At 42.7% G+C, this 17851-nt stretch overlaps 1 protein-coding gene across 1 annotated transcript in view; it reads left to right on the forward strand.

Moving 5' to 3' along the window:
• Positions 1–17851, forward strand: part of LOC124556558 (RNA-binding protein with serine-rich domain 1-like) — a 107802-nt gene that overhangs the window by 68250 nt on the left and 21701 nt on the right. Inside the window, exons 6-7 of the mRNA XM_047130514.1 lie at positions 3106–3267; positions 14297–14541. Of these exons, the coding sequence (XP_046986470.1) occupies positions 3106–3267; positions 14297–14541 (407 nt within the window). The remainder of the gene's footprint in view (positions 1–3105; positions 3268–14296; positions 14542–17851) is intronic.

The raw sequence follows: 17851 nt of genomic DNA on the forward strand, positions 1-17851 counted from the left end.
GAGGCAGTTCAGAGGTGGGCATCTAAATTTGATACTGGTAGGTTTGAACAACACGTAAGTGTTATGGAGATGCTTCGGGAGCTCAGATTGGAATCCCTGGAGGGAAGGTGATGTTCTTTTCGAGGAACACTACTGAGAAAATTTAGAGAACCGAAATTTAAAACTGACTATCAAACAATTCTATTGTCACCAATATACATTGCACGTTAAGGACCACGAAGATAACATACAAGAGATTGGGTCTCATTTGGAGGCATGTAGACAGCTGTTTTTCCCTCGCTGTATTTGTGAGTGGAACAGGGAAGGAAATGATTATAGTGGTACAGGGTAGCCCCTACCACGTACCGTATGGTAGGTTGCAGAGTATCTATGTAGATATCTTAGGTTAGGATAACAGTGTTGCAACAGGAACAGCAACAAGATCATTCATCCATATAAATAAAATAAATGTAAAATTCACACAAGAAAAATATATAAGTGGACTAGACTTCACTGTGGGATTAATGCAAGGAAAGCAGAATTATGTGAAACAAAAGTTGTGTAACTAAAAGTAGAAAAAACATGAACTTGCTGTACTTAAATGTAGCACTGAACTGAGAGTGTTACCTATTGATTAAGCTCTCTCTGATTATCTGTAATTCAGCTTACATAATGTTAAGACATTTTTTATGAAAGTACAGTAAAACCCCTTTTTAATGAATCTCTGGAGACCAAAATATTTTTTCCTAAATTAGGGGTTTTCTTAAAAAGGGGGTTTTGCCCAGTAGAGTACATGGAAAGGGCAACCCAAAGTCATAAGTCAAACATGTGTAGGTAATATTAGAGGTATTTCATTACAAAATTACCAGCATCCTGTGCTACAAATTTAAATGCAGTAAATATACATTTGTAACACTTTTCAGAGAACACATCCTTTATTTTTTTAAACATCAAGTCATCTTGTTTGTTCTGTCGTTATATCATATAGTGGTGAAAGAAGTTTTCGCTCCATCTGGTTGGTGTAAATTAGAATTCATACATCTACATTAAGAGAGGAAAAAAAATTCCTGACACTATCAGTTCCATGCTCAGCAACAGTGAAACTTGATCCAATGCCCTCCTTTTTTTCTTCTTCTTCCTCATTGTGAACTCCAGCTCCTACCTGTGTTCCATCATCAACATTTCATTTGTATCAGTCTCAGGTATAGAAGTCAGTGCTTCATCATCACAACTGTGTCCTGGAATATTGCGTTTTCAGAAATATTAATTTTACTACTCCACGCTTCTCCTGGAACAATATCTTCTGCAACAGCCGATTTACCATCACCACCATTTGTGAAACAATTTAACAGTCTGTTGTGCTATAGAATTCCAGGCAGCAACAGACATACACATAATCTGTACAAGGCTAAGTCTCATCACTTCCTTTCTCTCAGTGGACAAAATTGACTTATTTCCAACTACTACTCTGTATTTGGCTTTAACAGAGTATAAAGCACAGGTACAGAGGCTGTAGATGATTTGTGAAGTTTGGAGGAACTCAATATTTACATTCCTCAGAAATTATGTTTCCTTGGGATGTACAGGACATGGGTGAATAATAAGTCCAATTTCTTCATGCTGCACCAATCTTGGCATCCAAATGCCTGAAGAAGTTGTAAAGATCTCTGGCATCTCCAGGGTCTGCTGTTGTACCCATAAGAACAAAGTAGCATTTTTATGGTTTGGAAACATCTGGGAATTAATAGTGAGGCAGTGTTTCACTTCCATCACTATTTACACAGAATAGTGTCGTTGTCTTTTGTTTTTTTTTAATTTTTACCTCTGTGGTATTTTTCTCCCATGTCCACATCCGTAGCTGAATGGTCAGTCTGACTGACTGCTATGCAGGGAGCCTAGGTTTGATTCCCAGATGGGTTGGAGATTTTATCTCCTCAGGGACTGGGTGTTGTGTTGATATCATCATCATCAGCATCATCAACATCGACATGCAAGGTGCCAAAGTGGCATCAAATGAAAAGCCTTGCGCCAGTTTCATATGTGCTGAAAATGTATCTTGGCTCATAGCTCTGTATGATGACAATGTAATGTTATCCCAACAGTTTACAGCTTCTTTGACCAGAGCCTCTCTCTCCACTTACACTTTGAAACAACAGATTATGATGTTTTTTAAAACGATTCAACCAGCTGTTCAGTGCACTGAAAGTTTCTATGTCAATCTTCAGAGCGATTTTAGAAACCTTCTCTTGCAGTATGTTTCTGCCTACAGGAATGCTTCCACTCCTCAGTCCTTGAAACTACATTAGAAGAATATTTTCTACATCACTGAATGTAGAGATACGAATGTTCCTCCTTTTTGGATCCATAGGGATAGTTAGCTTTGGCATTTAAGAACGTGTCCTTGATTTTGAATATGGTGCACATTTAGACTGTGCTAAATCTTATTTCTTCACCATCTTGAAAATATTTATGTTAAGATTGTCATTGATGATGCAGATGATCATCAGCTTTTACTGTACTGTAAGCTTTCAATATTTGCAGGCCATAACTCGACAAAAGTAAAATTGATAACTTCAATACTTTAGTGAACAACTACACTTTGCATGCTTCTTGGACTCAGTGACTGTGGCATCAATGATTTCAGATTCTTTCAATCGTCTCCCAGTATTGCTACAATGGAAGTAGAGTTATAGACTATGATGTATGTGTGTGTCAGCTGGTTGAATCGATTGCCATTTGCTGCATCACATGACATAAAAATATGACCTGTGTGAAATAAAATGGAAAGAAATCAGAAACTCACTTGAACGTGTTAGAAATTACATAAAATTTGGATTTCAGTTTGTGGAGTGTTTCATGTTTATTCCTTAAAAGCAGATTTTTCTTAAAGCGAGGTTTGTTAAAAGTGGGGAAAACTAATATTGTATTGTTGTTATGAGAGTTTTGCCGAGATAGACAGAAATATTCCTTAAAATTGGGATTTCCTTAGAAGTGGGTTCATTAATTTGGGATTTTACTGTACTGTTATTTGAGTAGTGGTGGTGATAGGAGGTGTGCAGATAAGTATTCCCCATTACAACAGCACATGTATGTCTGTCTTCAACTTTTATGTGAAATTTGTTTCAGAAATCGGAGTGCCCCTCGCAATGTTGAGGCTGTGCGGAAGATGAAAGAGAGACTGAAAATGAGACAGAAGACAAAAGAAAATGTAAAGGAGAGAGTCAAGGTGAGACAAAGGGAAGACAGGAGAAAGCCTCAACCAAAAATGAGAACTGTTGTTCGTTCAAGGTAAGCTACTATTTGCTTACAAATTTTTCCTTCTTTCTTCCTGATAATCATAAATTCAGTATTTATGTATATCTTTTTGACAGTTCAGAATAGGGTGTGAGAGCCCACTGCAATTTGCTTTTGAAGTTATACTTCAAATTGACTTCAAAAGTTTTGGCAGATTATGCTTATTGCTTTAAAATTTGTATATATTTGATTTTTATTTTTGTGATAAGTGTTTGGTCGCAATTTTACTCTGGCAAACCAGCAACATTGAGACAGGAATTTACAAGGCGCTATGGAAGATTACCTGTTTTACGAACAGCAGTCTGTACCTTGCCGGTCACCTGGCCACACCGTAATCGTAAGTGCTACTTTGCAAATGAAACTGCATTTGAAAGTGTGTTTATTCCTCACCAAGTAGTGATCCCGATACAAGAATGATAACTTTGCAAGCATACAACATGAGCACCAACAATCTTTGAGATGTGAAGGTCGGTGGCCCGCCATCATGAACCCCAAATTTGGAGCAGCTGAGAGCACAGCTATAACATATGCGATAGCATTATCAGCTGTATAATCACCAGCTGCAAGAGCAGAAATAATTGCTGTATCTGCTGCAAGAATTCCTCTTGGAACAAGTGCATCTGCACCAGGTGGAGGTTGGTGCATTCCACAAAAAATATTACGAGAAGTGGCAGCAAGCAGGCATCACTGGAGCATTATGATGATAAACTGCCTTCAGGGTAGCAGTTCTTGTTGCAGCTAACTCAGCAACAAAACAATATACTAGATGCAATATCAGCCACTGTAACAACTGGCTGCATGAGTCAACCACTTCCTGCCTGTAGTGATAAGGTCAGTCAGCCACAGCTGCATTGTTCATGGCATCCAGGTGCAGAGGTGCATTGATGGCTTTCAAAGTACAGTTGCTCTGGACTGACTGGCCAGCCCTATGGTCCAGTTACGTCTAGAATCATTTTGCTGCTGACAGCATATCCCAGGCTACAATCAAATATAGTCACATTGTGGCACCACCCTTAAAGTAGCAGCAACATGATTGAGAAACACCAAACAACAGACCAGTGCAAGTGACTGAAGGAAGAGATTGTGTGGTTGCTATCACCTACACACATTTAATGGTTGCAAGCTGCTGAATAAGCAGGAGCTGGGAGACAGAAAACCATGTTAATTTGTGTCTCACCTTCACCTGTTGGTGGGTTCAGAAGTTCCCCACATCCCTATGCTCCACAGAGGTGATACCTGCAATGCCTTATTGTCAATATCATATGAAACAGAGTTAAGCAAGCTCTGGAGCATGTAAATGATGGATAAGCTCACCCATAGCCCACAGAGAAAGGGAGTGCAGTGCTTCTCATTGATCAGCAGTGCATAATCCTCACCCATGCCAGACTGGGAAAAATGTTACTGCAATAAGCATTCAATGTAGCTTGCTATATTCTTGGTCCAGAAATGTGAGTGACAGTACCCTGTGTTGTGGCTGAAGGGCATGCCCACCAACAACAGCAAATTGGCAAGTGACCATGGCACCTTTAGCAATCTGAGGCTTGGGTGACATTAGATCTGAACCTACACTTGTGGAGAGCTTTCAAGTGATGGTTTATCATTACTAACATCACTCACCCATTTATTCCTAGATTTTCTGTTCTTCTATGACCTGAATAGCTGTGTCTTGTCAGATGTCCCACACCATTCAACAGAACCCCATATATGGAGCATTCCTGTCTTCTCTCAACTGTGGCATCTCGATTCCAACAAACTTTGGATGACATCGGTGTAATTCAACATAGTTTAAGATAAGAACAGCACAGTCATTGTTGACAAGGAATCCAGTTGGTTCTCGGTCATGCTGATTATAGAGTACTAAGTGCTCAAGACAGTTCCAACCCCCTACTCATTGTGACACACAGAAGATTTCACACATCTTTACAGTTGCACTGAACCATCCGAGGTCTCTAACCAGATATCATTGACCCCAGAGAATATACACAAAACGGCCTTCTGAATACTGTTTGGAGTGTTTGCATTCCTCTACATTTTGTATGTGCTGCACAACACTGCACATGCCAAGGGGCGTAGAGTGCATTGATGATGTGCCGGTATCATTCCCAGAAGAACAGCAAAGTTATCTTCAAAAAGTTTTCTGCCCCATCATTGACTATAAAATACTACTGAGTCCCACCAAAGGCATTATTGGTGCTACAGAAGTGATCTTTGTTGGATTCAAGAGATCTGCTGCCGACACATGCCTACCTCTTGAATGGAACGTCACCCTGAGATAATCTCTGGGCCCAATGAGACTGTGAGAACTGTGTCAATACCTAGGCGTCATAAACTTCTATTGGTCTCTTATACCTCATCCTGCTGAAGTCCAGATGCTATTCCACACAATTGTAGGTGACACCACAATTTGTAATCCACACCTGTCACATGGAATAACCATCTTCAAGAGGCAAATTTAGCATGGTTACAGTGCTCAGCCATCCTGATGCAGGGGGGGGGGGGGGGGGTGCACCCAGAAGAGGAGGGAGAAACTGAATGAAACTTCACGGGTTGAGAGAGTGTGTGATGTTATTTCAGCAATTAAAAAATTGAATCAGATTTATGCAGAACCTGGCAGTACAAGTCCACATATCAGTGATGTTCCACCATCTCTGGCCTGGATACAAGCACTGATGTGGTTGGGAAGGGTGTTATAAAGCCATTGTACCCTCTCCTGAAGCTGAACGCAACTGTTTTAACTGTTCTGTGACATCGTGCGTATTGGCACTGTGACGAAGTTGGCATCCGAGCTGGCCTAACCCACATTCTACTGGGAACGAATCTGGGTATCTTGTTGATCACAAGAGTACCTCAACATCAGGCAGACAGTTCAAAGGGCTGGAATATACGTGAAAGTTTTTTCTCTCAGACAGTTTAGTACTCTCAGACACTAATTGCAGAATTTTTTACACTAGGAGTAAATTTTTGCTGACAGTTACTGTGTGATAGTTCCTTGTGAATAACTTCTGTAAGAGTCTAAGAGTCTTGTGAGGGCAGATGTTGGAAACATTTACACACAGCAGGGTGACAGTATCTGTGAAAGCTGAGATATCACTCTCCATGAGATTTCTCTGTCATAGTTCTGTGCGTGAAGGGAGAGGTAGCGATTGAAGAACTTCGGCTTGCAGCTGCATTTTTAATACTTAGCGTGGCAGAGAAAAAAAAAAAAAGTAACTGTATTCATGTTGAATAAGAGAGCAGATTAGGTGGTGGGATGATTTTGGACCTAGCAAGAATCTCATTGTAGAGCTTGTGATGGAAAAACTACAACAATATCAAAATTTTACAAGAATGACAGTAGTGAAGATGGAAGAAATATGCTTTATAATTGGCCCAAAAATTGCCAGTCTATTGACTATTATGTGTAAATCGGTTAATCTTAAAGACAGACTGCTTGTGACAATAGTATTTCTAGCATCAGCTACATATATACTTTTTAATGTTTGGAAAATAACAGTTACGATGAAATAATGTGACATCAGTTTTATCTTGATACCCATAGACGTTCAAAAGTCATATAGTGACAACATTGGTCATGCGCGCGCGCGCGCACGTGTGTGTGTGTGTGTGTGTGTGTGTGTGTGTGTGTGTGTGTGTGTATTTATATTTATCTATCTATTTCAGAAGAGGGCCTTTTGGCCAAAAGCTTACTTGTTTAGCAGTCTTTTTGTTGTGCCTGTCTGCATTTCAACATCTCCACTATGTATTGAGCAGCATTCTACCCTTTCCATAATATTGTCATTATTCCATCCTGGATTTTTCTGTTGTGCAAAAGTCAAATATGACGGATATCTGATAAATGAAGCATTTCCAGACATACATTTACTTGGATGTATTTACTGGTATTGATTTAAGGAACCATAAATTCCTGAAAGTCTGTTCTTCAACACCCATATAATAATATAATCCATAAATACTACATCATATAGAATTGTAGATACAGCTGTATTACTTGAAGTAACCCCCCCCCCCCTCCCCCCTGTGGGTCCAGGAGTAAGAATAGTCCCAAGGTATTCCTGCCTGTCGTAAGAGGCGACTAAAAGGAGTCTCTCACATTTCGGCCATTATGTGATGGTTCCCTGTAGGGTTTGACCTCCATTTTTCAAAATTTTTCCGAAGAGTGAGCCAATTGGGGAAGGATGCCTTACATGGTGCATCATATCCATCGTGCATTGAGATCTTTAACCCACTTTCTCATCGTTGCATTGCAGTCCTGCCCATTCTCCATCTCTTGGGCGAGGACACCTTCCTGGGTGCGTTTTCCACCATGAACCATGCAGTGTTACTTTCTGTGCTGAGGATGACCATGGACTTCTTCATACCTCATATCCAGCACAGTAGCCAGTCCATTGTGGTGGGGCCGCCATGTACCCTGTTGGTTGTAGCCCTCTGACAACACAAGGATCACTGTGCTGATGCCTGCTGCTAACTCCCCACGCAGGCCAAGGAGTAGATGCTCATCACCCTGGGGCATCGGGACTCCCGGCAATGGGCATCCTCCCAGGTCGCCTTTGCTGTAGCTGGGTGACACCCGTGTGGAGGGCCCCTGGTCGTAATGGGTGGCACCAGGGCGGATGACACGCCATGAAGCCTAATACGTCATCTCTTGCTGGTGGTCCGCCACCAGCAGTCTCTAAGTAGGAAAAGTCTAACTTTAATGCTAAGAAATATGACCCCCAAGTCGTTCCCTTTCTGGCCACACCATGAGAGAAACGCAAGGCTAAGGATGGCTGTGAAGCTTATTCGCCCCAGTACCTCATATGTACGAGAGTTGATGGGGAATCTTTCATATCCATGAAGCCTCAGTTTTTTGTGGAGCATTTGGAGGACAAGTTTGAGGAGGTGGAGGGCTTGTCCAAAATGGCCCTGGATCAGTTTTGATAAAAACAGCATCTGCTGCCCAGTCACAGGCATTACTCACTAGTGGCAGTTTGGGGGTTGTTTCTGTTACCATCATGCCTCATAAGAATTAAATATGGTCCAGGGTATTATATTCCACAGTGACCTTATTTGCAGTCTGATGATGAGCTGTGCACCAATTTAGAGTGGGGAGGTGTTCATTTCGTCTGGCGCATCCATCGTGATCCGAGGGATAACCATGTTGCCACTGGTGCCTTCATGTTGGCCTTCAAGGGTGACACATTGCTCGAGAAGGTCAAGATGATGGTCTACCACTGTGATGTCGAGCCTTATATCCCTCCCCCGATGTGGTGCTTTAAGTGCTGGAAGTTTGGCTATATGTCTTCCCGCTGTACTTCCAGCTCCACCTGTCGAGATTGGGGATGTCCATCACATCCCAATACTGCATGCGCCCCACCTCCCATCTGTGTCAACTGCGGAGAGCATCATTCACCTTGCTTGCCAGACTGCAGGAGTTTGCAGAAACAGAGGAAAATCATGGAATATAAGACCCTGGATCGACTGACCTACACTGAGGCTAAGAGGAAATTTGAGTGCGTACATCCTGTGGGTATGACCACCTCGTACACTGGCGCTACGAGAACAGTTCTCGCCCCATCAGTTCCTCGAATTCCTATCACCTATCAGAACCGGGAGACTACATCTGCCCCCTTGATGATGGGGGGCACTTCCGTCCCTGTTGCTTCCGCACCACCTACTTTGGGAGCAAAACCCTCCCCCCCCCCCCCCCCCCCTGCCCCCCAACCATTGGGGATTTCAGTCCCCACTTCTGAGCCAGAGAAGTGTAAGGCTTCTTCAGCCCCTCTCTCGCTAGGAAGGGGTCCCTTGGTTCACTCCCTTCCCAGGTTTCTGCTAGTGGGAAAGATGACACCTGCCAGCAGCTGAAGAGCCCAAAAGCAGCAGGTTGTAGGGCTTCATGTTCATCCTCAGTCCTGGAGACTGATTCAGTGAAAGCCAGGGAAACCCATGGAACAGCATGACAAATCGAAAAAGAAGGCCCCTAAGAACATGGAACTTGTGGTGGCATCCATACCACAACTACCTACAAGCTCTGCATCTGAGGATGGGGTGTAGATTCTGGCATCCACTGAGGACCTGGATCTCGCCGGACTCTCAGACACAATGGATATAGACTGCTCAGGCAAAAAGTCGGTGGTAGCGGGTGACCCTGAGGCATAAACTGCCTCATTGAATGTTCCATGCCTTCCCAGTCTCTCAATGATGTCATCCTCCAGTGGAATTGCAGCAGTTTTTTCCACCGCCTGGCTGAGCTACGGCAACTGTTAAGCTTTACACCTGCTTTCTGCATTGCCCTCCAGGAAACCTGGTCCCCAGCAAAGCAGTTCTCTGCCCTCTGTGGCTATAAGGGATATTACAGGAACCATAGCGACTACAAGGGTGAGTCAAATGAAAACATTAAATATTTTTTTAAATATTATTCATGGTGCAGAAGTGGTACAAAGCTGTATCACTTTTCAAAATAATCTCCCTCACGCTCAATGTAAGTCCTCGAGCGCGTACAAAGTGCATAAATTTCTTTAGAAAAAAGTTCTTTTGGTAGTCCGCGCAACCACTCATGCATCGCGTGGCATACCTCTTCATCAGAACGGAACTTCTTTCCTCCCCTTGTGTCTTTGAGTGGTCCAAACATAATGGAAATCACTTGGGGGCAAGGTCTGGTGACTATGGTGGATGAGGAAGACACTCAAAATGCAGATTTGTGATTGTTGCTACTGTTGTACGGGCAGTGTGAGGCCTTGCATTGTCATGTTGCAAAAGGACACCTGCTGACAGCGATGCACGTTGCTTTGATTTGATTTCAGGCCGCAGGTGATTTTTTAGGAGATCTGTGTATGATGCACTGGTGACAGTGGTCACTCTAGGCATGTAATGCTCCAAAATGATGCCTTTTTCATCCCAAAAGAGTGTCAGCCTAACCCTGCTGATGGTTCTGTTCGAAACTTCTTTGGTTTTGGTGATGAGGAATGGTGCCGTTCCTTGCTCGCTCACTTCGTTTCCAGTTGGTGGAAGTGAACCCAGGTTTCGTCCCCAGTAACAATTCTTACAAGGAAGCCATCACCTTCTCGATCAAAGCGCCAAAGAAGTTTTTCACAAGAATCAACACATCGTTCTCTCATTTCAGGAGTCAGCTGCCATGGCATCCATCTTGCAGACACTTTGTGAAACTGGAGCACATAATGCACAATGTGTGACCCATGACTAATCTGTAAACATGCTGCAATGTCATTCAGTGTCACTCGGCGGTTTTCCTTCACTATGGCTTCAACTGCAGCAATGTTCTGTGGAGTCACAACTCGTTGTGCCTGACCAGGACGAGGAGCATCTTCCACTGAAGTCACACCATTTGCGAACCTCTTACTCCATTCATAGGCTTGCTGCTGTGACAAACATGCATCACCGTACTGAACCTTCATTCGTCGATGAATTTCGATAGGTTTCACACCTTCACTAAGCAAAAACCAAATAACAGAACGCTGTTCTTCCCTGGTGCAAGTGACAAGTGGGGTGGCCATCTTTATACTGATACTGCGACGGTATGTGTGCATCTGCACTATGCTGCCACCTACAGGCCATTCTGCATGCTGTTTGTAGCACGCATACCAACTTACATGATAATGGGACAAAATTTTGATTTGTTATTACAAATTTAAGGTTGTCATTTGACTCACCCTTGTATAATTGAGTGTCAGGTGGAGTTTGTGTTTATGTCCTAAACTCAGTTTGTAGTGAACCTGTGCCCCTTCAAACCCCCGTTGAAGCTGTGGATATCAGAATGCGAACATCACAGGAAATAACTGTCTGCAATGTATATCTTCCTCCAGAAGGTGCAGTACCCCTGAATGTATTAGCTGCACTGATTGATCAACTCCCTAAACCTTTCCTACTTTTGGGAGATTTTAACGCCCATAACCCCTTGTGGGGTGACACCGTGCTTACTGACCGAGGCAAAAATGTCAAAACTTTATTGTCTCAGTTCGACTGCTGCCTCTTAAATACTGGGGCTGCCACACATTTCAGTGTGGCTCGAGGTAGTTACTCGGCCATTGATTTATCAATTTGCAGCCCAAGACTTCTCCCATCTATCCACTGGAGGCCACATGACGACCTGTGTGGTAGTGACCACTTCCCCATCTTCCTGTCACTGCCTGGCGTCAGGCCCATGGACACCTGCCCAGATGGACTTTAAACAATGCGGACTAGGAAACTTTCACTTCTGATGTCACCACTGACTCTGCCCCACATGGTAACATTGATGTGATGGTTGAGCAGGTGACTACCACAATCGTTTTTGGGGGAGCAAACACAATCTCTCGCTTCACTGTTTAGGGTGCCCCCAGCGAAAGACAGTCCATTGGTGGTTGCCGGAAGTCACTGACGCAATTACGGAGCGGCGGCAAGTTATAGAGCGACATAAGCGACACCCTTCCCTAGAGAATCTAATAGCCTCTAAGCGTCTCCGTGTCCGTGTACGCCAGGTTATAAAACAATGGAAACAGGAGTGTTGGGAGAGGTATGTGTCGACCATTGGGTGCCATACATCATTTTCCCAAGTCTGGACAAAGATCAGACATCTTTTTGGTTACCAGATCCCAACAAGTGTGCCCGTCATTACCATCAATGGTGTGCTATGGACCGATGCAAATGTGATTGCGAAGCACTTTGCCGAGTACTATGCTCGAACCTCTGCGTCGGAGAACTACCCCCCAGCCTTTCGCACCCACAAACGGCGGATGGAAAGGAAAGTCCTCTCGTTCACTACATGCCACAGTGAACCCTATAACACCCCATTTATGGAGTGGGAGCTCCTCAGTGCACTTGCACATTGCTCCAACACAGCTCCTGGGCCGGATCAGATCCACAGTCAGATGACTAAATATATCTCATCTGACTACAAGTGCCATCTCCTCGTCATCTTCAACCGGATCTGGTGTGATGGTGTCTTTCCATTGCAATGGCGGGAGAGCACCATTGTTCCGGTGCTCAAAACTGGCAGAAATCTGCTTGATGTGGATAGCTATTGGCCCATCAGCCTCACAAACGTTTTTTTGTAAACTGCTGAAACGTATGGTGTGTCGGCAGCTGGGTTGGGTCCTGGAGTCACGAGGCCTACTGGATCCCTGTCAGGGCGACTTCCACCAGGGTCGCTCTACCACTGATAATCTTCTGTCCCTCAAGTCTGCCACCCGCACAGCCTTTTCCAGATGCCGACACCTGGTTGCTGTCTTTTTTTTATCTACGCAAAGCGTATGACAGCACCTGGTGACATCATGTCCTTGGCACATTATACGGGTGGGGTCTCCGATGCCTGCTCCTGATTTTATCCAGAATTTCCTGTTGCTCTGTACTTTCCGTGTCCAAGTTGGTGCCTCCCATAGTTGGCTGGCTTCTCCTTTTTTATTCTCAAGGTCAGCCAGCCGTGGTAATCTGCTTTGTTGTTTTAATCTCCTCATCCCATTTCTTGCGTTTCTGTGGTTTTTTTGTCCCCTTTTGTCCATTTACATGTTTGTTGCTTTTCATCGGCAACTCTTGGACACTGTCTGTGAGCTGACTCAGTGCTGTTTTCATGACATATATTACTCGCAAAATCTCTCTGAGACTGAACAACTCTGATGTGTATACCTAGCTATTGAGACAAGTGCTATGTGTAGACGAACATTATCCTGTTGAAAAATGGCACCACAATTCAGTCACACAAGAAGTAACACGTGAGGATACAGGATGTTCGTGACATACTGTTGTGCCATCAGAACTCCCTCAGTCACTAACTGCAGTGACCTGAAGTCATACCTGAAGGCTCCCCACACCGTGACTTGAGAAGTAACTTCGCTGTGCCTCTCTGAAACATTGAAAGGATGAGACTTCTCTCCATGTTGCCACCATGCTTGCCAAAGGTGTTTATCCGAGGTAGGGCAGAACTGCGATTCATCGCTGAACACAGTGCAATGTCATTTGTCAGCAGTCCATGCTTTCTGGTCAGTGTGCTTTTGCACAGTCTGGTGATCCTCCTTTGTGGTGCTCAGACATAATCGACCAGAACGTTGACAATGAGTGTGTCGGCCCTCATGTTTTCATACAGTCCAACAATGGACCACTGTCACATCTGAATGCTCGACAAATCTGGATATTGCATAATTCAACCAGTCAGCCAAACGGAGACTCATAATGAGGCACCTTTCATATTCTGTCTCGCACGAATCCCCAGCATCTCCACGTCTTTCACAGTGATCACTCCCCTGACATCTGATGCCATTCATGCCCTTTCTATACGCTACCAAATGTGATAACGGCACTAAACACGAACAACGCTAATTCTCTGTGTGGCTGTTCTACCTGTAAAGTTACAGTGATATTCGACCATGTCATTTGGGTGCTTCACTTTTTTTTTGTCTGGCAGTACATATAAATCCACTTTTTGCAAAATGCAAATGATTTTCTTCCACCCATATGTTTGTCATTTTTATCACAAATTTACACAGTCTCCTTTATTAAATTGTGTATCAAACAATGGAAAATCCAGGATGGAATAAGAACAATATTATGAAAAGGATAGGTCACTACTCACAATATAGAGTAGATGTTGATCAAAGAAAAGCACAACAAAAAGACTGTTATACATTTGAGCTTTTGGTCGAAAGACCTTCTTCTAAAGTAGAAAACACATCTTCATATAAGCACAACTCAGAAACACATGACCACTGTCTCTGGCCACTGAGGTCTATATTCAGATCATCATATTGCTAATGAGATTGTGGAAAAATTAGGCATATAGGAAAACAGAAACAGTAATTCTGAGTACAAGCCTCAAATGCAGTATAATACTACAGTGAAATTTGAACTTTGTATTACCATGTTATTGAATGAATCAGTGAAACCACAAAGTTCTTCCATTTTCATTGTGTGTTCTTTTATTCTTCCTTTCCCCTGTAATCACTTGTAGCAACTGTTTTCTTGAAAATATAATATTTTGCTAATGATTAACTTTGAAATTGAATCAGGGGCCACTTGCAATTTCTGTTTACCTATTTGAGATTATATGCCTTTGCAGGTCACCAGGAAGACGTAAACGTAGAGAGCGCTCACCTACTCCAAAACCCACGAAGCTGCATATTGGTCGACTTACAAGAAATGTGACAAGGGAGCATATCTATGAAATATTTCAGGCGTTTGGAAATGTAAAAAGTGTGGAATTTCCAATGGATAGACTGCACCCCGGGTGTGGTAGGGGGTTTGCATATGTTGAATATGCAACACCTGCTGAGGCTGAAAGTGCAATGAAGCATATGGTTGGTGGTAAGTAAACTTCTCTCTCTCTCTCTCTCTCTCTCTCTCTCTCTCTCTCTCTCTCTCTCACACACACACACACACACACACACACACACACACAGACAGACAGACAGACAGAGAGAGAGAGAGAGAGAGAGAGAGAGAGAGAGTGTTGGTAATACCACAGTATATTAAAAATCTAACAGTAATTCCATCAAGACCTGGTGCCTTGTTCACTTAAAGTAGTCGTAACTGTTTTTCAGTACCAAGGATGATTATTTACATATCTCTTATATATTGTGTGTGTGTGTGTGTGTGTGTGTGTGTGTGTGTGTGACACACATTGGTATTCACATAGCCTCATGTGTGAATATAATGTAAATGTATACTGTAATAATTCATCTTTACGTTTCACATATTCAACAGCAGACTAACACAAGAAACTGGATGGAAAGTGTCAGTCTGTTCATTAGTTTTATATAGAAATAGAACTTCTAAGTGTTTTCTGTTAGATCTTTCATCAGGATCTGACTGTGGAAGTCGTTGGGTTCATGCATAGCTTTTCTTACAGATGCATGAATTTCCATTAAGTCTTCTCTGTCAGTACCACTACATTCTCATTTGTAGCTGTCTTGGTCTTTGCAACATTCTCCAAATGTAGTTATGATGTCTTTGAGCTTTAACCATAGATGAAGGTAAAGTCCTCAGGATCATTACACCACATCATGTTCCTCTTCAAAATTCTTCGATAGCCAATGTTTTGACCCCACTTTTGGGGTCTTTCTCAGGAATCTTCAGTTGTTGGCCTGTGACTGATGAAAACCAGTGTTTTGCTCACTTATAAAAGAATATTTTCTACACTTGTTCCAAAGAGCTACTATTGGTAAGCCATCATCATTGGATAAGTTGTTATAACTCATGGTAAAGGAGAGCAGGTATGTTTACAAAAATATTTTTGTCATGCTACCAAGATTGCTTCCTGGTAACTGTTTGTTATTCTTTGCACACTGTGGCTGTGTTATTCTTTGCACACTGTGGCTGGGTAATTATTTTCTATGAATCTGAAAGCCTATAGCTGTCACCTCTATTCAAATTATATTCATTCTTACAGATCTCAGCTGCATCTCTGACTTTCCTTCTATAAATGTTGTATTCTTTAGCAAGCATTCGTACGTTATTAAAATCTGGACCCTGGTTGAAGCTCTTGTTGGTATTTGACAACAGTAGATATACTTTTTGTTTTAATCACATATAGCATTCATTGTCTTTAATAATTTTTTAAATTGTTCTCCCAGTTTTGCTTATACACTAGGGGTAGTTAATCTTTCGTACCTACCGTCCACTTTTGTATCTCTGTTAGCACTAAAATTTTCTAACCACCCACCAGTTCTATAGTAATGGTGTCTTTTAAAGTAGGGGAGTAACTTTACATTATAAAATTTATAAAGAGAAGTTGCAGCTAGTTAAAGCATATAATAATCACATACCAAATACTTTATATCAAAATTTTATTGAAACGTAAAGAAAGTATCTTTAACTGCCTACCACATACCCTGAAAGCTGGAATGCCATTAGTGGGCAGTAGGGACCAGGTTGACTACCACTGCTATACACAGTCTGGCGCAGCCATGTGTCACTTCATAGACTCCTACAGCGGGGAAGTGACCAGGTGCTTCTATTGTAGGTTAGAGAAAAGTCATATTTTGTATTAACTGAAAAATGTATTTTTTCAAAATGGCATCTGTAATACAGGTGCATTCTAAGCAAAGAGCTGTCATTGAGTTTCTTTCAGTGGAAATCCAGAGGATCGCAGATATTCATAGGTGCTTGCAGAATGTCTATGGTGGCCTCGCAGTGAAGAAAAGCACAGTGAGTCATTGTGTGAGGAGTCTGTCATCATCACAACAAGATCATGCAAACCTGTCTGATCTTCCGCATGCTGGGTGGCTCGTGCTATGTTGGAACGTGCAGATACACTCATTCGAAGCGATCAATGCATCACAATCATACCCTCATTGCACAGCTGGACATCTCTTGGTAGTACTGACACACTCGTCCACCTATTGGGGTACTCAAAGATGTGTGCCTGCTGAGTTCCTTGTTGCCGAACAGAAGAGTTGGGGTTGTTTGGAGGAGGAGACCAGACAGCAAGGTCATCAGTCTCATTGGATTAGGGAAGGACGGGGAAGGAAGTCGGCCGTGCCCTTTCAAAGGAACCATCCCAGCATTTGTCTGGAACGATTTAGGGAAATCACGGAAAACCTAAATCTGGATGGCCGGACGCGGGATTGAACCGTCGTTCTCCCAAATGCAAGTCCAGTGTGCTAGCCACTGCGCCACCTTGCTCGGTTTTAAACAGAAGACCATAAAGAGCAACAAAGGACCATCTGTGCAGAATTGCTTGCACATTACAAGGCTAACAATGACAATTTTTTACTGAGCAACTTCACAGGCGATGAAACATGGATTCATCACTTCAAACCGGAAACAAAATGGCAGTCTGTGTTGTGACATCCACACCACCTTTCTTCCGAAGAAAAAGTTCAAAACCGCACCCTCAGTTGGTAAAGCCATGACAACAGTCTCCTGGGGCTCTGAAGGGGTTATTGTATTTGATGTTTGCTCTCCTGGAGCAACAATTAACTCAGAAGTGTATTGTGCTACCCTCAGGAAATTGCAGAAACAACTTCAGCATGTTTGTCCTCACAAAAATGCAAACAAACTACTTCTTCTCTGTGACAGTGCAATGGCTCACACAAGTTTACGCAACTGAGAGGAGCTCACAAAACTTCGTATCACTGTTCTTCCTTATCCAACCTGCAGCCCAGATCTCACATCTTCCGACTTACATCTGTTTGGCCCAATGAAGGATGCACTCCGTCAGAAGCAAGTTATTAATGCAGCAAGCTGTTGGCTCCGTTGTTGACCAATAGATTATTACCGTGCAGACATACAGGGCCTCCCAGTAAGGTGGTGTAAGGCTGTCACATTGAACAGAAATTATGTTGAAAAATAGGGTTTTGTAGTGAAAAGAGTGGAGAATAATATGGTGTATTGGAATCCTGAATAAAAACAACCTGCTTTCAAAAAAAAGTGTTGCATTACTTATTGAACACCCCTCATATTTTTGTACCGTTCCGCTCTCGAACAGAACATGGGGGAAGACAGTCACTTAAATCTTCCTGTGTGAGTGCCAATTTCTCTTATTTTATCATGAAGATCATTTCTCTCTATGTAGGAGGCCACCAACAAAATATTTTCATGGTCTGAGGAGAAAGTTGCTGATTGAAATTTCATAAGAAGACACTGCTGCGACGAGAAATGCCTCTGTTTTAAT

The sequence above is a fragment of the Schistocerca americana genome, chromosome X (genome assembly GCF_021461395.2).
Source record: "Schistocerca americana isolate TAMUIC-IGC-003095 chromosome X, iqSchAmer2.1, whole genome shotgun sequence".
Taxonomy (NCBI): domain Eukaryota; kingdom Metazoa; phylum Arthropoda; class Insecta; order Orthoptera; family Acrididae; genus Schistocerca; species Schistocerca americana.